Consider the following 21,257-nt stretch of genomic DNA (forward strand, 5'->3'; position numbering starts at 1 on the left):
AGGACCTCTGCTAACCCAGAGCAAGGTATCTAAAGCACAACTGAAATTATCTTTAAGGGATGATTTTATCATTTTATCATTCCTTTTTTTTTTTTTTTTATAAAGTGTGGGGCCCTTTTTTTAATTTTTATTTATTTATGATAGTCACAGAGAGAGAGAGAGGCAGAGACAAAGGCAGAGGGAGAAGCAGGCTCCATGCACCGGGAGCCTGATATGGGATTCGATCCCGGGTCTCCAGGATCGCGCCCTGGGCCAAAGGCAGGCGCCAAACCGCTGCGCCACCCAGGGATCCCTCATTTTATCATTCCTTAAATGGTTCAAACTATAAAACTGATCCTCTTTTTTTAAAGCATTAATATTTGACTACCTAACATTACCAACCATAAAGCATATAAAATATGGAATTATGTGGCATTTTCAACAATATTTTATCTTATTTTATTAAATTATCCCAAAGAATGTGTATCAGACTATAAATCAACAGTCTAGTCCCTATGTACCTACTTCTACATGAAGCCAGTCACACTGCATTCTGAATATAAGACAGAATTTTGTTTACAAAAGGTACAGCATTAAATTATGACAATCCCAAATACTTTTCCATCTCCTTAAATATGTGTTATGGCACATAACCATTATGGCATGGTTATAAACATAACCATTATGGTAACCATTATGGCAATGTGTAAAATCTCATTTTTCTGTTTACCACAGCACACACTGTACCACAGACAGCACTTGGTACCACGTCTTAAACCTAATTATAATAGAATTTGAAAAAAAGCAGCTCTTGTATTTACATGTTTAAATATGACTGATTCACAAATATATGTATGAAGGAGGATGATTTTAAATGGGCAGCTCTGTATGGAAAGTACCAATTGCTAAATCTTCGAGAATTTCCTGAAGACCTAACCACATCCCAGGCCTATGGGCCTGGCTCTAATCTGAGTGGAAAATACACCACTATCTCCTTCATCACAGCAGTACTCAGTTCACACCCAACTCTGATTCCAAGCCCTGGTCTCCCTGTTTGTCCTCTCATGCAGCACATGGTTTCTGACTCACAATCCCCTTCCTCCCTCTCAGCCCTGGTCTGTACCAGCCTACCCCAGGGAGAGTTTTGGATACCAACCAGCTCATCCTCCTGGATCTCACCGGACACTGCAGATTCTAACCTTTGCTTTCTCCTTCCCTATAGGAGCCTAGGTAATGTCCTTACTATTGTATCAGAAGCCTCCTGAGACCTCTTGCACATTAGCCACACTCAAACATCTTGGCCAATTCCTAGACCTTTTCCATCCAAGCTTATGGTTTTTAAAAACCTAAAAATGTTGCCAAGTAAACTTATCCCATATCGATCTGAGGAAGAACACATATTCCAACACCATATCACCTGGAAATAATCATAGGTAAGTTATATACCTTCTCTATGCCTCAGTTTCCTCACCTGTAAAATGGAAATAATATCAGTATGTATACCTCCTAGGGTTTTTGTAAGAATTAAATGAAAACATAGGGCACCTTGGTGGCAAATCCATTAAGCATCCAACTCTTGCAGCTCAGGTCATAATCCCAGAGTCATGAGACAGAGCCTCACATCCAGCTCTGTGGTCAATACAGAGTCTGCTTAAGATTCTACCTCCCTTTCCCTCTGCCCCTTTCCCTTACACATGCCAGAGCATGCACATGCATATTCTCTCTCTCTCTCTCTCTCTCTCTCTCTCTCTTTCTCTCTCTGTCAAACAAATAAGTAATCTTAAGGTAAAAAAAAGAATTAAATGAAAACATTTGTAAAGCCTTTAACAGGGTTGGTTATTACCATTATTACATAATATTTAGTTTAGGATAAATAAGTTCCTACATAATGAGGGAACCTGGAAGAAAAGCTCACATCAAAATATGTCTTTAAGCTTTCTAATTCATAACTGTAGAGAAGTTAGTAAAATCACTAACAGTTTGCCTCTATTTGCATTTAACCTATTCCTTCCAAAAAACAAAAACAAAACACTTAGGAGTTGGGATTTTTAGATTACACTGAGCAAGGATTTTTTTAGCATTTTGCATAAACCATTCTAATCCTCATAAATTTGATGGGCAGCAGGTAGCCCAAATTATGTAGACAAATAAACTCAACCACACAGAGATTTTCCTAGAAGTCCCCTAACATGGAAATGCAAAACCTAGATCATAATTTTGGGTAGTTGGCTTCTGGAGTATTTGAGGAAATCAAATATACATTAGTAGTAGTAGTAGTAGTAGTAGAAACATTTTTGTTTTTGTCTAAGGATGGACATTAAGTGCATGGACTCTGGGGCCAGGCAGTGAGTTCAAATCCCAGCTCTACTACTCACTTGCTAATAAGTTAATTAACTTTTCTGTGTCTCAGTTTCCTCTTCTGTAAAAACAGGAGGACAATACTAACACTGTGAGCATTAAATGAGACATTAATTACAAAGTGCTTAAAACACTGCCTGGCACATATAAGTGCTCAGCTAATAGTAACTGTTGCTATTTGCAAGTTGCAGACACAAAGCATCTGGTATCCGTGAACAATATCTGCCTCTCAAGAACTCAGGGGACAGTAATAACAAGTCTGACATCTGAGAGTCGAGCAGGGCCTCCTCATATAAACTATGCCCTCCTAACTCCCACCTACCTGACATTTTAAACGCACTGAGAAGGTGCCCGCCCCATGGCACCACATGTGTGTATGTACAGACTGTCTTCACTGAACAAAGAATTCCTTGAGAAGAAAGGCCCTGACCTCCTGTTTCCTCAGTGGCAGAGCTGACACTGGCACCAGCAGATACTCCATAAATGTGTGATGAATAAATGAACACTCAGTCCTCTAGATTTTTAAGTAGCTTTAAATTTCAGGTCCCTAATTAAAATACAAACCCTTCTAGACACTAATTCCTTAACGTGTTAGCAGCAATTAGTGACAATTAGCTGCAGGAAGAATGGTGACAGTTTCCCACTGCTTCTAGCACATTTCAACACCATCTAGTTCTACAATCACACAGCAAAGACAAATCAGTCTATACTGAAATACAGTCTAGAGTGGATTCTGCCTAAAAAAAAGAAATAAAGAAATTTACAAATAAAAGTACATTTCTAAAATGCTTACCTTGCCTCATAAATGAAAGGGCTTTTTCTTTTAAGTTTTCTGTCAGTTGTCTCTTTTTAGTTAGGTAATCCAAAACATAAATATTGGGAGCAAAATTTATCATGTTCTGTTCACCACAGCCATAAGGCATCCGAATCAATGAGGCTAAGCCATTGATGGAAGAACCAAGGATATCTCCTGAAAGCACAAGATATTCAATACATTCAGCAAATACTCAGTAATTGTAGCTCCTGGTGGCAAAGAAACTTCTGCTGAGTACAGAAGGCATGTGACACTGAAGCAAACCTAGAACAGGGTACAGACTTTATATCAAGCTTTTAGGGAGACTGGTCAAGTAACTGATTACACAGTGGCACCAAACTTGTAGATTATGTGACAAATAAGACTTCTAGTTCAGTTAAAGATGTGGCATATGCCAGGCAAAAAAGAAGTTTAAAAAATAATTCTTGAACAAAAATATCAGGAACTGACCATCAGGAAACCATCATTTTTATATAAGAAAGAAATGTTTTATTAGTAGTATTCTTCACTTAACTAGAACTTCACTCTGATTTCTTACTAACACACTACAAACACTTGAGAAATTATTTAAGAGTAAAGATTATAATATTTTTCAATGTGTTCTCTTTAATAAAAACAAAGTAGAATTAACATGTAAACGTATTTCAATGAATCTCAGAATCAAAACAGATAAGGGATATTCTTCAAAGTTAGTAATATAAAATTAACAAAATGCCTGCTTAAAAGACACCTCTACCTACATTCTAACACCATGACTTAGGGAAATAAGCAAAAAATTTAGAAATACAGAGGCTGAGTTCCAATTCTTACCCCACTGTGAGGGGTATCTGGATGGCTCAGTCAGTTAAATGTCTGCCTTTGGCTCAAGTCATGATCCTGAGGTCCCGGGATCAAGCCTCACATCAGGTACCCCCTCCCCTGCTCAGCAGTAAGCTTGCTTCTCCCTCTCCCTCTGCCTGATGCTCCCTGCTTGTGCTCTCTTCCTGTCAAATAAATAAATAAAATCTTAAAAAAATAATTCTGACCCCACTGTGGCTAAGTTGTATGGAGAACACTCTTCCATCTAGTTTATTTTAGAAACTTACTCATTTCAAGTCCAAAAACTTAGTGATAACCTAATCCTTAAAAAAAGAATCTAAAAAGACAGGAAGACCTCTTTTAAATGAATAGGCAGCAGCCATGCTGGCATATGATGTCTTAAACTTAAGATGTTAACACAAAAAAATTAATAGAGGTTATATTGTTATCATTCATGTTTTTATGGTTTTTAACATTCAAAGTGAACATAAACTTATAGTCTCAAAATTCAAAGAAGCAAACTAATATTCACACTAAAATTCTGGGCTACCAAATAGATTTTTTTTAAATAAATAACCATATAAAAATACAACTTGAAAAATCATTCTTTGTATCAAGCTTAAAAATCAAACCTCAAGAGTATTTCAATAACTAAAGATAGACTCATTCCAATGTAAAGAATGGTGGTATGCATTTGAAACTGAAAGTATCTTCCCTTTGTGTGTATGTGTATGCACACACTTATGTGTGTGTGCATGTGTACTGCATCCCCCCATGTGTGTGCTGCACCTCCCCACATCCCAACACTATGGAAGAATTTATTCCCCTAGGTAGAGAGCTTGTTTAATTCTTCTTAAGAATTATGCCTAAGATTCTCAAAAAGTACTCTATAAGGGATTAGTTGGTTGAGCTATAATGGAAAGTATTAGATCAGATGGGATGTAAAAGAACCTCTGAAAAAAGTGCCTTAGGTCCTGACATCTTGAAGACCTAACAAACTATTTAGATTCATTAATCTTCATTAATCTAAACATTTCCTTCAGTTATTTGTGAAGTGCAACCAGATAAATAGTTTATGTGGAAGCTATGTTTAACAGCTGATGTAATAATACTTTCAGGTTGCCAGAAGGTGACCAGGAGAGGGTGAAATCAGAAGGTTGTTTGCATCCTGCTGTAAAGGTTATCTGCCTCCTGCACAGAGAACAGCTCTAGACAATAGTGCTCAACTTCTAGTTAGAAGCACTTGTGAAATCTTTTCAAAATATACATAGCCCGTGAAATTCTGATTGTGTGGGTTGAAAGTAGAGCTTGCGTTTTTACAAAACTCCATAAAAGATTCTGATATGTACCAGTGGCTGAAAGTCACAGAAGCCAGAAGCTCCACTCTTAGAAATAACCCCACCCTCCAGCCACATTATGGTGGGTGCTGCTACCCAAACAGTGGTCTATACACCAGAAGCATCAGCATCAAGTGGGAGCTGGTTAGAAATGCATAATCTAAAGCCCCACCCCAAGCCTAATAAACCAACATCTTCCTTTAAACAAGATCCCTGCATGATTCATATGCACACTGTGATTAAGAACTGGTCTAGGACACATATCTGCTCGTCTTTCTATTGTACTCAGCAGCTGGTATCAACTAAAAACTTTTGCAACCTCTTTTCATTATGACTAAATTAAAAAACACACCTAAACATAGATAAAATATGTACATTATATTGTCATATACAAATTAACCAGTAGTAATGGTGATAAGACTGTATTCTTACCAATTGCAGTGATCTGAACTCGTTCACTACCACTCACTGTGTTGGGAGGAAATGAGAAACTCAAAGTTTTCAGGGGAGTTTGTAACTTGTTGTCAGTCAAGTCTAACAAGATGGATTGTGAATACGATTTTTCTATTCCTTCAGCCTGTTGGAAAAAACAATTAACATCATCATCTCTCATCTGTTTAGAGAACTTTATATAAATAAGATAAATGTCTTGCCTGTTGTATCTGCAGTATGTGTACAATTGAAAAAAATACCTACTGTTTTTTATTCCTGCTCCAAATCTGTTACTAAACGCTTACTTTCTAGTTAAAGTAGACAAAACATTTCATGAAATGGTAATTGGAATGGCAAAGGATAAGATGAAAAGGTGATGAGAAAAACCCTCTGAAGTAAATCCTATTATTATCCAAAGAGAGATTATACATCTTGTTCTAAATCACATTTGACAGAGCTGGGATTTGAACCTAGGGCTGTCACATCGGAACACAAGTGCTTATCTACTAGGCTGAGTTGTCTTTTTCTGCATAATATCTTCTCCAAAATAAATCTACAAAATATCTTCCAATTATATTGAGGAATTTCAAAATTCAAAATCTACATATCCACTTGGCATGATTTACTAGGACCCCAGTGTAACACAGTTTGTAAATGCAATTGATTCCAAAAGAGATTCACTATACAGGCATACCATAAAGTTAAAGAGAATATTGGCAATTATCTCCAAAACATAATATAGATCTTTGCATACAGATGAGAAAACAATTAGACAATAACAAGTGGGTAGAGATGACCTACTAGATCTTGCCAACAAATTTAACCAAGAGAAAAACCATCTTCTGTTTCCTTTTCAATTATGTATTTCTGTTTCACTTACTCAAGACTTCAAATACTTACCTTTACTAAAATCTTCTGGGTGACAGCATCAGAAGCAGTAGGTGAAATGGCTGTGACTGTGATAGGTATTTCCCCCAGATATGTTGGCCTGATTGGGAAAAGAACAGTTGCCCCATCCTCACTGGGAACCAGAATGGTCTGCTGGTGTCCTGTGGCATTTATTTCATTTGAAGCCATTAGAATATCAAATTTGTCGCTTTTCTCAATGATTACTTCAACCTGGAAGGAAAATTATCAAAATTTTTCTATACTAAGTGCTCCTCAGAAAAGTGTTGCTTTATCCCCACGTTAAATGCTATTAAATCCATGGGACTCAAGACTAAGGAAGATGAGACAGAGATTCAGCCAAGGATAGGATGAGAGGGTCATCAGGAAAATCTTCATTTCTCTATGCTCTCCTCCATCTCCAGATATGTGGGAACAGGGCACTCTGCAGTTCCACTTATTTTTTTAAATTTATTTATTTTATATATAGAGAGAGCACAAGCAGGGAGAAGGGGGAGCAGACAGAGGGAGAAGCAGGCTCCCTGCTGAGCAGGGAGCCCAAAGCAGGGCTCGATCCCAGGACCCTGGGATCATGACCTGAACCAAAGGCAGATGCTTTAACCAACTGAGCCACCCAGGCACCCCAGCAGTTCCATTTCTAACATTAAATGCCCATTAACATTAAGTTCTGTCATTATGCAAAGCCTTTGAGTGGGAAGGACATGCCCAGAAAGGTTATTTCATGTCATGGTATTGCCACCAGCCTGGTTTAACTGAGTCATCCTAGGACACTGGTCCCGTTAATAAACACCTAAGACAAACAAGATGAAGTGTTATTACATCCTTCGAGAATCTCTGCTAAATTATTCCAAGGAAAGAATGACACAGAGATGAGTACTGAAGCATATATTGGTTGTAAACTTTTGTAAAATATGTCAAAGCTGCCAATCTTATCAAGAACGGCATTTATGGGATGCCTGGGTGGCTCGGCAATTGAGCACCTGCCTTCAGCTCAGGGCATGATCCTGGAGTCCTGGGGTTGAGTCTCGCATCAGGCTCCCTGCATGGAGCCTGCTTCTCTCTCTGCCAGTGTCTCTGCCTCTGTGTGTGTGTGTGTGTGTGTGTGTGTGTGTCTCTCATGAGTAAATAAAAAAGATTTTAAAAAAAAAAAACAGCATTTACCCAAGCCTTATACTTTATGAGTTGTTTTCCATTTCCATTTCTCATCTGTTTATCAAAATATTTTCTCTAGGAATAATAATTATTAGTCCTATTTTACAGAGGAGGAAACTACTATTAACTTATTTGCTGGTAAGTTATAGAGCAGGACATTGAATCCAGGCCTTCTGATTCCAGATCTTTTGCTCTTTACAATGTATAATTGTTGACTAAGTTAAAAAGTACAATTCAGGGGCACCTGAGTGGATCAGTTTGTTAAGTGTCTGCCTTCAGCTCAGGTCATGATCCAGAGTACTGGGATGGAGCCCCCATTGGGCTCCCCACTCAGCTGAGAGTCTGCTTCTCTCTCTCCCTCTGCCCCTCCCCCCAACTCCTGCTCTCTTTTTCTCAAATAAATAAATAAAATCTTTTTTAAAAAATTTAAGTACAATTTTAAAATACAATTTATAAAACATAGTATTTAAAGAGATTGTGGAATTTTTATATAATGAAATTAATTACATACCCCTACTTACTCTAAGGGGAGAAAAAAATCAGTCACTTGGTTAGTACTACAATGGGCACAACACAAACGGTGGCCTAATAGGCCTGCCTTCCAGAGAACTGACTAACTAAAGGAAACATAAGACACATGACTCAAAAAACAAAGCCTTGTTTTGAATACACTGTATTCAAAATAGAGTACACTATATAAACATGGAAACAAGGCATAACAGAATGGGTGAGGAAGGGCATCCTAGTTTCAAGCCAGGTCTTGAAAGAAGTTCTTACCAACTGCAAGGAGCACGAAATGGCAGTGAGAAGCAGCAACGTCTTCTAGATGCAGGGAAGGCTAGGAAAGGGTACAGGGAAGCAGGAAAGATAATGACCTGCCTCAGATATAGTGAGGAAATTATGCAGCTAATGTGGAAAACCTGTGCTGGAAATTAAACAGAATGTAGAGACACACGCTAATACTATCCTTAGACATGAATAAGTAGAAGAAATCACTGACAAAGTATATTTATTTCCAGCCTCTCAGAAATGTATAAAATGCTTAAATTCCCAGATACCCAAACATTAACAATCCAATCCCTGTGTGTTTTCTCCATTTTTTTTCTGAAGTGTGAATTAACAAAACATTTAATATATTACCTCAGTGGCATCTTTCAAATAATTGAATATGGTTACTTCCAAAGCAAACTCTTCACCTCTGATAATAGAGTAGGGAAGATTCAAAAAAATGAAAAACGGTTGGAAGGCTTGTAGCTGGAAAAGACAAATATATATTTTATTCAAATCAAAATGCTTCACATTCATGCAATTAAAAGCAAATCTCACAAAACCTGTGAAGCTTGTAATTCCACATAGAAATGTCCACTTGCCTACCAACAAAAAACAAACAGCAACTTATCCCAAATCAATGATGATAAATTGATATGATGCTATTTAATAGAGTAATTACTACACTTTATAAATGCCTACTAGGACCCAGGGACTTTATTTTTTTATCATTTTATTTTATTTTCATCATGATAAGTATACTCTTTAACCCCCCTCTTTAATCTCCTCTCTGGTCACCATCTGTTTGTTCATAGTTCAATCTGTTTCTCAGTTACCTCTTTTTTTCCTTTGTTCATTTGTTTTGTTTCTTACATTCCACAAATAAGATCATATCGTATTTGTCTTTCTCTGACTGACTTATTTGACTTAGCATTATACTCTCTAGCTCTATCCATGTTGTTGCAAATGGAATATTACTCAGCAATTAGAAACGACAAATACCCACCATTTGCTTCAACGTGGATGGAACTGGGGGGTATTATGCTGAGTGAAATAAGTCAATCGGAGAAGGACAAACAGTGTATGTTCTCATTCATTTGGGGAATATGAATAATAGTGAAAGGGAATATAAAGGAATGGAAAAGAAATGTTGGGAAATATCAGGAAGGGAGACAGAACATAAAGACTCCTAACTCGGGGAAACGAACTAGGGGTGGTGGAAGGGGAGGTGGGCGGGTGTTGGAGGGGAATGGGTGACAGGCACTGAGGTGGACACTTGACGGGATGAACACTGGGTGTTTTTCTGTATGTTGGTAAATTGAACACCAATAAAAGTTAATAAAAAAAAAAAAAAGCTTTCATGCTTTTTATAGCTAATATTCCATCGTATATTTATAACACATCTCCTTTATCCATTCATCTATCTGTGGACACTTGGGCTGCTTCTATAATTTGACTGTTGTAAATAATGCCCCAATAAACAGGTGGTGCATGTATCCCTTTGAATTCGTGTTTTTGTTTTTTGAGAGGTAAATACCCAGTAGTGTGATTCCTAGATCATGGAGTGGTTTTATTTTTAGTCTTTTGAGGAACCTCCATGTTGTTTTCCAGAGTGGCTACACCACTTTGCATTCCTACCAACAGTACAAGGGGTTCTTTTTTCTCCACGTCCTCACCAACACCTGTTGTGTCTTGTGTTGTTGATTTTAACTATTCTGACAGGTGTGAGATGATATCTCATTGCACCTTTGATTTGCATTTCCCTGATAATCAATGATGTTGAGCATCTTTTCATGTATCTGTTGGCCATCTGTATGTCTTCTGGGGAGAAATGTCTGTTCATGTCTTCTGTCCATTTTAATCGGATTATTTGGTTTGGGAGTATTGAGTTTATCAGTTCTTTATATATTTTGGATACTAATCCTTTATCAGATATGTCATTTGCAAATATCTTCTCCCATTCATTAGGTTGCCTTTTAGTTTTGTTTTTTCTTTCACTGTCCAGAAATTTTTACTTTGATGTAGTCCCAATAGTTTATAGGTACTTTACACAAATTATTTCATTTAATCCTTACAACTTTTATGAGGCAGGATCTATGCTCATATTTTACAGAAAAGAAATCAGAAGCTCAGAAATCTCTGTAACTAGTACAAGATTACATCACTAGTGAATGAATGAGCCAGAAATGGATCCCAGCATGTCTGATGCCAAAGCCCAGCTCCTCACCTACCATGCTATAATGACTCCACCAATCTGCTTTAAAAGCCACTGGCCAAGTCAAACAGCTCTTGTTTTAGACTCATGGAGAAAGTCTAAGTGATGTTCTGCTTACTACCTTCTAACATATATAGGCACATGTACTTTCTCCCTGGTGACCCAATTCTGATATTGTTGGCCAAATCCTACAGCGGCAGCTAAACCCCTACCCTGCCTCTGAAAATAAATCTTGATTAGTTTAGGCCAATGGTTGTCACTGGCAGCAGTAGTTCCCTCTAGAGGTTTACTCAGACATTTGTGGAAGTGTCTTAGAATGTTACAATGATTGAAAGGTACGATTGACACATAGTGGGTGAAAGTCTGAAATGCTCAGGACCGTCCCAGACAATGAAGAATTGTCCCACATCTCTTATGATTAAATGCCTCTTCAGACATTCACATAAAGTACTTACTTATGATGACCTGAACTTACAACCTAATTCGAACTTATATATAAACCCAAAGCATTTTTCAACACACACTGAATTTTTCATAAATACAACTATTTTGTAAATCAACAGAAGAGTGCATATTTTTGTGTTTGTAACATTACCAAAAGTGGTTCATGATCTCAAAGACTGACATCACTACAAGCAGTATCAATCAAGGTTTTTGAGTTGCTAAAACAACATATGTATATCAAACTCCACTTGCAGCTGTTACACAGTGGGTGATTTGATGCATGGAGTAAATATTTAAAGATTTATGCCTTCTAATGTGGCTATGTCTGATCACTTATACACTATAATATATATTATTTTATTACACCTTACTTTTATTTCTCCTTCATATTTCACTTAAGGCATCATATTCATGTTTTTAAATTGAGTATGCAGATATACTGTATTTTCTATGATTTTCATTCCAGATGGTAAAGGGGAAAACAAAATATCTGTTATAAAGAGAAGGCTTCAGATATGACAGAGTAAGGGCTACTGGTCTAAGACCAAACATGGTCATTATATTCCTCTTGGCAGCAACTAATTTGGAAAGTAACATGTGATGCAATTTGACCAGAAATATGAAGGAATGCCTGCTAGAAGTACATCTTGAGAAGTTCTGTCCTTTCTTTTCAGAGGGAATACACAGAAACTCTCTCTCTTCTGGCCTTTGGAAATAGCTAGATTCATTCAGTTATAAAGTTTTTAATCCAAATCTTAATATGGATGTAGCACATTTAGGAGTTTAGCACAGCTCACATTCTAAAGTATAAAACCAATGAAAAACAAAAGGAAAAGCTGACAAATCTCTAAACATCAACATCAGAAGAATCATTTTTGAAAATCCATTGAAGAGTTGACACTTTATTTGCTTTGGACACTAACATTTACAAGAAAGTCTTTAATATACTACCTCCACTGGAGTACTTGTTAATCCAAGACCTAAGTCCTCAGAGATCACGAAAGCAGTAGCTACCCAAGAAGTGATAGAATCAGGCACAGTAACTTCAAATTCTTGGTATATCCTAGAACTGAAGTCAAGATAAAAACAAAAATCACAACACCATGAATCGACATGTATCCAAAAAAGTCAACATAATCTAAATAATTTTTAGAAGAGTTTTAATTTTCCAAATTGTTTGGAGATCTAAATTTTTTTAAAGTAAGCATGAAACAGTAGATCTCAAATTCTCAAGGAACAGGTCATTTAATAAGGCCATAACACTGCATTCTGACCCATATTCCATTGAAAGCTTTCTGCAGTGTTTATACCTTCAGAATGACAATTATTTTTATAAATGTTGTATATAGAAAATAAATATCTATTTTCAAATTTAATGTAATTTATTTCTGTCAATTTGCATAAAACTTTCTCTTTATCCTAGTCAATGCTATTTTTTTTTTTGAGGTTTGACTTGTGTCTTATTTCAAGTTTCCATAAATGGCTGACTATAAAGTATGTGAAGGTTTCATGATTCATCTGCTCAGTCATCAGGCCAGATAGCACAGGGTTTGTCAACTAATCTGAATCCTTCTATCACCTGTGCTCTTCTTCCTGTGGCTCATGGAGAGATTTTACAAGGAGCCACAAGGTCAAGGGAGTAATTATGAGTGCTTCCCACTCCAAGGCAGTAAGTGTACTCTCAGCAATTTTCTCTAATAAGAACCATGAAACTTCAAAGAAGTTAAAAACACCCTTCACTAGAAGGAGTCCAGCTTCTCCTTAATGACACTCTCACTGCCCCAATTTGCATGTGGCTTTACTAAATACTACATTTAAATACAATAAATATCATTCTAAAATAAAAACTTCTTCATCTATTTAGTTGTTAATCACAATATTTGTACTTAAACATTAGAAAGAACAAAAAATTTATTTAAAACTAACACTAGACAAAGTATGTATGAGCAAAGAACATTACAAATCTTTACCCCATCTTGGTGTCCAGCCAAATCCAAGTCTCTGGAAAATGCTTTCTGACATGTGGATTGCTAACCGAAGAGAAGTCATGAAAATCTACCAAGTATCCTTCATTTTCCTCTACAAACCTCTCAGCAAATTCTACACTGTCATCTAAAAATCAACAATGATAATTGTTAGGGAAAAAAGTCACTGTAGAGGATGATTATAAACTTAGTTCACAGAATCACAACACCTCTTAGCTAAATGGGACGTCAGAGTTCATCTTATCCAACCTTCTCATTTTACAGATGAGATACCTGATTCTCATAGAAGTCAAGTGACTTACCCAAGGCTTTGAGGCCAGTTACAGAAGCACCAAAACTAAAAAACGAGAAAAAAAAAAAAAAAAAAAAACCTTCCCTGCCTGTACAACTACTACCTGAAAAACTACTTATAGTGCAGTTGCTAAAAAACAATTAATCACATTTTTTTTTAATTTTTATCCATCCATGATAGTCACAGAGAGAGAGAGAGAGAGAGAGGGGCAGAGACACAGGCAGAGGGAGAAGCAGGCTCCATGCACCGGGAGCCCGACGTGGGACCCGATCCCGGGTCCCCAGGATCGCGCCCCGGGCCAAAGACAAGCGCCAAACCGCTGCGCCACCCAGGGATCCCAATTAATCACATTTTTAAAGTTCCCTCCAATTTTGTTCTCTTTTCAGTTCCTTAGTGATCATTACCATTGGTTATACCAGCCATAAGATACTACAATCAACCAGTTTACTAGCTTAAAAAAAGTCATGTTGCGATACAGACTGACACACTTCCAAAAATGTCAACGTTAACCTAAACCATTTTTGGAAAAGTCTTAATTTTTCAAATTGTTTACATATCTACATTTTTTTTAAAGTAAGCATGAAACAGTAAATCCCAAATTCTCAAGGAACAGGTCATCTAATAAAGCCATAACACTGCATCCTAACCCATATTCCACTAAAAGCTTTCTTTCTATTTCTATCACCCACTTCTATTTTTTCAACTTTTCTAGAAGTCTAAAATTATTTCAAAATAAAATGCAAAACAGGGGTGTCTGGATGGCTCAGTGTGTTAAGCATCTGCCTTTGGCTCAGGTCATGATGTCAGGGTCCTGGGATTGACCCCACATTGGGCTCCCAGCTCAGGGGGAGTCTGCTTCTCCCTCTTCCTCTGCCCTCTCTCCCCATCCCACCCCCACCCCACTCATGTTCTCAATCTCTCTCCCTCAAATAAATAAAAAAAAATTTTTAATAAAAATAAAACAAAATAAAAAATAAAATAAAATGCAAAACAATATACTGTAGTAGGTACCACGGATACAAAGATGAATGTAGTGAGCTCTACTCATAGTCTATGGAGGAGACAAATAGCAAACTGTAGTAAACATGGTAAGAATTATAACAGGCATATATAAAATGCCTATTGTGCACAGAATGGCTGATTTTACCCAGAATCTGAATAATGAAAATAGTATGGCTAGGGGAAAAAATCCATTTTGCAGGAGTGTTGCTGTTTGTTTGCAAATTCCATTTTCTTTAAGTCTCTAGTTAGAGAGTATCCCATACAGGGGCGGGGCGGGGGGAGGGCAGAAAGCTAAGTACAAAGGCATGTCCAGAATATGATGTGAGTATTAGGTAAGAGTGCCATAAAATGAGAAAAAGAATGGCAAGGTCCAGATATTAAAATATCACATATGCCATGATGAAGGACTTAGAGTAATCATTTAATCAATTCTGACCCTTTGAAGGTTTTAAAATAAATTTGAAACATGATGTAGCCCATGTTTTATAACGGTAACTCTGGCATCACTGTGAGCAATGGTTTAGAGGTAGGGGAAAATGAAGGCAGGCAAAAGTTAGTTAAGAGGCTCTTGCAATGATCAAGGAGACACTGTCAAGGGCCTGAAGCCAAACAGAGGAGAGGAATGATAGTCTCAAGAGATGATTCTGCTCTGTCTCTTGGGTGGGTGACTTCTGTGTATTTCCCCTGGCATGCTGTACTTTTCCCACCCCAGTGCTCAGCACACACTTCTAATGATATGTTGTTCTGCCCCACTAGACCAAGCTGAAATCTCATTGCCTCATATATGCTAGGCATGCAATTAATATCATCACTATCTGTTAAAGAATGAATGAACAAACTGGACCTGAGAAATAAGATAAGAATAAGATAATAATAATAAGATAAGAATATGATAAGAAATAATAAGATAATAAGAAAAGATAATAGGGAATTATGGACTTAGAAGTGCTAAACACATGCTAAGCATTTTATGTGCTTTTGAATTTAATCTCATAATAACCCTGTCATACCAGGAATATTATTAGTCCTATATTTCCCTGGGAGGCCTGAGGCTGAGAGAGATTAACTGATTTTCTCAGGTCATAAAGCCAGAATTTAAAGCCAGAAGTAGTTGATGTCAATTCCTTTCCTAACCACCATGCTGTTCCACATCTGACAGAAAGAAAGGAAGGGATTAAGGATTAGTTCTGGATTTCTGATTTAGACATCTAGGTAGATGATGATTTCATTAACACGGATTTGAAATTATATCCATTCAAGGAATCACATATCAGTAAAGTTATATTAGGGAAAAGCAAAGTTGTTAAGAAAGAGAAGATCATAAACCTGGTTTGTGACATATTGAATTTAAGGTATTTGTGGGATATAGAATCAGAGGGGTAAGATAAACAGTCAAGATGTTCCAGAGTTGGGTGTAATGGGGAAGATGATATGGAAGTACAAGAACTAGGAAAGAATTCTACTGAATTGATTAACCATGTAGTCCAGACAAGGCATTGGAGGAAAGTCAAGGCAGAAGGAGCCAATAATTCCCAATAACCAGGAGATGTCAAGACCAAAAAAGATATTTGGTCTCTAGAAAAGATAAAGACATTTGATAGATTTAAAGGAGTGAAGAAATATACAAGGTAGAAGGACAGGCATTTGAAACTTTAAAAGTAGAACAGTGTTCCAGTGATAAAATGACCTTGGGTCACTACTGATGCCATAGTGGTGACTACAGGATAGTATATATTAGATGGATCAACCACATGTGGGACAGTCAAATCTTCCCAGGATGATAACAGGAGTAAGACTTTAAGGACTCTGAATCTTTTGTGAGGTTCATCAATGCATACAGAGGTAAAGGGAAAGTAGGGGACCTAAATGTTGACTGAAGGAATTATCACTGAAATATTTGAGCTTCAAATGAGAAGTTGCTCTAAACTAAGGGTTGCCAAACAGTGATCTTGAAGTGGTCAAGATAACACTGTATACTATGTACCTAGGAACCCTGATCCAGAAGAGAAGCAGAAAAAGTCATGTCAGTCACTTGAGAAGGTTTCTAAGGACACAGTATGCTAGTAAGAGTATCAAGTTTCTTCTGTTACAGGAGGGGGGGGGAGCAGAAGAAAGTTCTCAGGAAAGGTAAAGGATACAATAAGTATTACTAACAATAGAATGAGTATTACAATGGAAAATCAGGATTTGGTAAGTAAAGAAGACCAAAGATGAGTAAAAGCTAATACTGAAAGACTGGAAAAAGATAGATGGCTTAGAAGGTGTCTAGGATGGATGAATATATGGAGAAAGTTGACTGCACCATATTGTCTTTAATATATAAAAATCATAATGACTTCATAAAATTTTTAAGACTATAAAATTATCTTTTTAGCTTCAGGACAGTGGACCAGGTATCCAGTGGTGTCAAAAACCAGCCCAAAGTTGGAGAGCCTGGGGCTTAGTGTGGAGTAACCAAGAACACCTGACAGGAATAGAGAATTCAGAGATAGGAACTGTGACAGTTCTGGAGCATTACAAGATGACATTAGCCTAACGTTACTAGAAAGAAAAGGCAACAATTTCTATAGTTAACCATTCACATTTATACACTTCCTTCAGTCAAAACATTTTTACTTCTTACTAAAAGCACACTTATTAGTTGGGTGGCAACTCTAGCAATACTGGGAACCAGGATATACAGATGTGACGCTGTCCAGGAGAAACTCAGATTGATGAGACACATGCACGTGAGTGTGTGTGCATACATGCACACACCAGCATACTTTATGGCATCTGGGTTATATTCCAGGTGAACATCAAAAAGCTAGAGTACAAAAATGTTTCAAAAATATGTTGCTCCTTGGGCAGCCTGGGTGGCTCAGCGGTTTAGCACCACCTTTGGCCCAGGGTGTGATCCTGGAGACCCAGGATCGAGTCCCGTGTCAGGCTCCCTGCATGGAGCCTGCTTCTCCCTCTGCCTGTGTCTCTCCCTCTCTCTCCCTCTCTCTCTCTCTCTCTCTCTCTCCTCTCTGTGTCTCTCATGAATAAATTAATAAAATCATTAAAAAGAATTTTTTTAATGTTGCTCCTTTTAACTAATTCCAAAATAATAGCAGAGTTTGCAATACAAATTAAAGCACAGGATCTTCCAATATGTCCAAAAATATAACCATCTCAAAGAATTACAGAGAGCAAATGGAAAGTATTCATTTCAAAAATCTAGATAGGAACCCAAACATTCCATGTCATGGCTCAGATGAACATAATACTCCAAAGATTTAGGATAAGAAAACAGAAAATGAAGATCATGATTACCATGTCCAACCAGAAAGTAACCATACCTATATACATAATTTTAAATACCTGAGATTAAAGACTTAAATACTTTAAAAACATATTGCCAGGTTTTACTTACAAACACCATCAATGTAATCCTTCAAAAGGTTTGCATCTGTCAATACCCAGAGGCCACATTCCTAGAAAAATAATTTTAATTTTCTTTAAAAATAAAAGTTTAAATGCTCTATAAAATGTCACAGCAGTCTCCCACACTCTTAACTCACTCATGTTCATTTATTTTTATGCATATGTGAAAGTATTTTTTTTTTTACCCTATCTCATTTTTGAGAATTTCTCCCTCTCATGCACAGGATACACACACACACTCTCTCACATGCACTTTTTCCATTTGCTTTCAAAATTGGAAGGATGATTATCTTTCCATTTCAAATTATATTTATATAACATGCTGCACTTCAACACATTTAACAAAATGCTACCATTTCATAATGCAGATAATGAATTCTGAAAGTGTTTGCAATAGTAAAAGATATTAATATCTTTTCAAATTATGTAACAAACTAAACATACCTGAAAAACTGCAAAAGAATTCATGAACATGCCTAAATAATATCCTGTGTTATATAGTTCCAACTCATGGACCACCTAAGGAGAAAATAAAATACATGGAATGAATTGATTCATATCAACCTGTTCTGCCCTCTGCAATATTTCTTGCATGTTACTTAGATATCATATAGCCCACAGCTTATCTAATTTGAAAATGACACAAATGGAGGAATAAATAAAATTTGTATGTGCATGCCTTGTGCATGATTCAATCAGCTAAAACTACATTTCTTTTTTTAACTTATCTTTACTCTGTTCAGAATCAAGAGTTCCTAAGAAGTGTATGCTTGAGGGGCGCCTGGGTGGTTCAGTCAGTTAAGCGCTCAACTCTTGGTTTCAGTTCAGGTTCATGATCTCATGGTCCTGGGACCAAGCCCTGTACCAGGCTCCACACTCAGTGGGGAGTCAGCTTGTGGATTCTCTCTTTCCCTCTCTTTCTGCCCCATCCCCCTACACACTCTCTCTCAAATAAATAAATAAGAGCACCTAGGCAGTTCAGTCAGTTAAGTGTCTGCCTTCGGCTCAGGTCATGATCTCAGAGTCCTAAGGATCAAGCCCTGGTTGGGTTTCCTGCTCAGTGGGGAGTCGGCTTCTCCCTTACCCTCCCACCCCTCCCCCTGCTTGTGCATGCTTGCTCTTGCTCTCGCTCTCTGTCTCTGATAAATAAATTAAATCTTTTTTAAAATAAATAAATTAGGGCAGCCCAGGTGGTTCAGCAGTTTAGCGCCACCTTCAGCCCAGGGCTTGATCCTGGAGACCCGGGATCAAGTCCCATGTCAGGCTCCCTGCATGGAGCCTGCTTCTCCCTCTGCCTGTGTCGCTGCCTCTCTCTCTCTCTCTCTCTCTCTCTCTCTCTCTCTCTCTGTGTCTCATGAATAAATAAATAAAATCTTTTTAAAAATTAAATTAAATTAGTTAATTAAATAGTAAAAAACAAAAAGGGGGGGGGTATGCTTGAGTTTTGCCCAAGAAGAACTTAAATGTCACCAGTTGACTAAACCAACACATAGGGATTAGCATTGAAAACAACCCACACTTTTGACAGATAAATGGGTTAAATCAGAAGGTTAATATAAGTTCTGTACAATATCAGTTAGAGTTTTAAAAATAACAAAAAGAAGTAATTCACAAAAAAGAAATGCAAATGATTAATAAGCATAAAAAATATTTAACCTCATTGACAAAGTAACACAAATCACATCAATGAGATAGCTTTTTCAATACTGAGATATTTGCATTATCACATTAGCAATGCTATTTTTTTTTTAAGAACAGCACTCATTGCTAGCAAGGGAGAGTAAAATAGGCTAAAAGAGAGAGTAGACAGCTCCTTTAAAAGCTAAACATAGACTAGCATATATATGACCTGGCAATTCCATTCCCATGTATATAATGAAAATAACAGGGACTTAAAGAGATACATGCATGCTGTGCATCACTGTAGCATTAGCCACAATAGCCAAAAGACAGAAACAACTTAAACACCCTTCAACAGAAGAATGGATACACAAAATAAGGTAGATAAATACAATTGTATATTATGCAGCCATAAAAAGAAATAAAGTTCAGATACATCTACAACATGGATGAACCCTGAAAACCTTAAGCTAAGTGAAAGAAGGCAGAAAGAGAAAGACAAATTTTATATAATTTCACTGACATGAAATATCTAGACTAGGCAAATTCATAAAGACAGAAGTAGATTAGAGGTTTCTGGAGGGATGGGTTATCATTTCATGGTTACAGAGTCTCTAGAGTGATGAAAAGGTTTTGGAAACAGTGATGATGGCTGTACAACATTATGAAAGTAATTAATGACACTGAATTGTCTTTTTTTAAATGGTTAAAATGGCAAATTTTATGTTATATATATTTCACTACAATAAAAAAGTTAAGATATTATACCCTTTTTGGTAACTATTCCAATGCATCTCCCTGATTTACATTAGCATTAACCAGACAAATTAAAACAAAGGTGGGAATTAAAATGATGAAAGATTCTAAGTATAAGTTTAAAAAAAATACCTTGTTTAAAATTAAACACCCGCATCCACTGTTTCTGCCATGCTAACGACCACCATTGCTACCTCCATGGCAAGCAAACATGGTGCTAGAACAGGCACAAAGAAGAAAACAACAGAAGGAGAAAACAGGAAATGTCATAACATCCCAACAGGCTGGCAAATATAGTCAACCCAACTATAGGCAACAGAGCCAGAGCCAGACATAATGGAGAGAAAAAGTGTTGGACTCATGACTCAAACTCTGCTACAGGACACAAATACATGCAAGATCACCTGCTGACACTCCAGTGTGAATCAATAGAATTACCTAGGAAGAAGCATCTATCTTGAAAAGAAATTCTCCTCTTCCTCAGTGGCTCAATAAAAAGGCATTGCCAAAAGGGCAGCAAAGGCTGGTGTCTGAAAATAATTTCTGGAAGATCTAGCACACTTAAATTTTCCCAAGGTGCTCAAGAATCTCTCAGCACCACTCACAAATTTAACAAGAACAAAAGAAACCAAAATAGTCTATCACTACAGGCTCCTAACTCCCTCCCCCAGAGCCAACTCTGGAGAAACAATGAAAGCCAAGGAGGAAACTCAGATGAGTGGGATGAGAAAACTTGGGAAGAGTGAAGGATATCTTGAACTGGTGTGTTGGGAGGAAGCTGGTGACAGAAAGTGCCAGAGGCAGACAATCTAGGGAAAAAGTTTTTAAAGTCTGCTCTTGCTTCTTTCCAAGGGGTAGCCTCAGGAAAATCATTCCCTGCATTTTCACCGCCCTTATTAACTGCTGCAGCAGCAGTCTACACTGCCTGTACAAGTGTCAGGAAGATAATACCAGGTCAGCATCTCTACCCTTCTGGTGTGAGAAACTAAGG

The 21,257-nt window shown here is 37.2% G+C and overlaps 1 protein-coding gene across 1 annotated transcript in view; it reads right to left on the minus strand.

The window, feature by feature from the left end:
* The window catches only part of CD109 (CD109 molecule), a 129,489-nt gene that overhangs the window by 33,716 nt on the left and 74,516 nt on the right, over nucleotides 1-21,257 (minus strand). The window contains exons 16-23 of the mRNA XM_041725239.1: nucleotides 18,335-18,409; nucleotides 17,880-17,940; nucleotides 13,174-13,315; nucleotides 12,155-12,272; nucleotides 8,917-9,030; nucleotides 6,619-6,837; nucleotides 5,719-5,863; nucleotides 3,131-3,307 (exon numbers count right to left, since the gene is read on the minus strand). Coding sequence (XP_041581173.1) covers nucleotides 3,131-3,307; nucleotides 5,719-5,863; nucleotides 6,619-6,837; nucleotides 8,917-9,030; nucleotides 12,155-12,272; nucleotides 13,174-13,315; nucleotides 17,880-17,940; nucleotides 18,335-18,409 — 1,051 coding nt within the window. The remainder of the gene's footprint in view (nucleotides 1-3,130; nucleotides 3,308-5,718; nucleotides 5,864-6,618; nucleotides 6,838-8,916; nucleotides 9,031-12,154; nucleotides 12,273-13,173; nucleotides 13,316-17,879; nucleotides 17,941-18,334; nucleotides 18,410-21,257) is intronic.

The sequence above is a fragment of the Vulpes lagopus genome, chromosome 1 (genome assembly GCF_018345385.1).
Source record: "Vulpes lagopus strain Blue_001 chromosome 1, ASM1834538v1, whole genome shotgun sequence".
NCBI lineage: Eukaryota > Metazoa > Chordata > Mammalia > Carnivora > Canidae > Vulpes > Vulpes lagopus.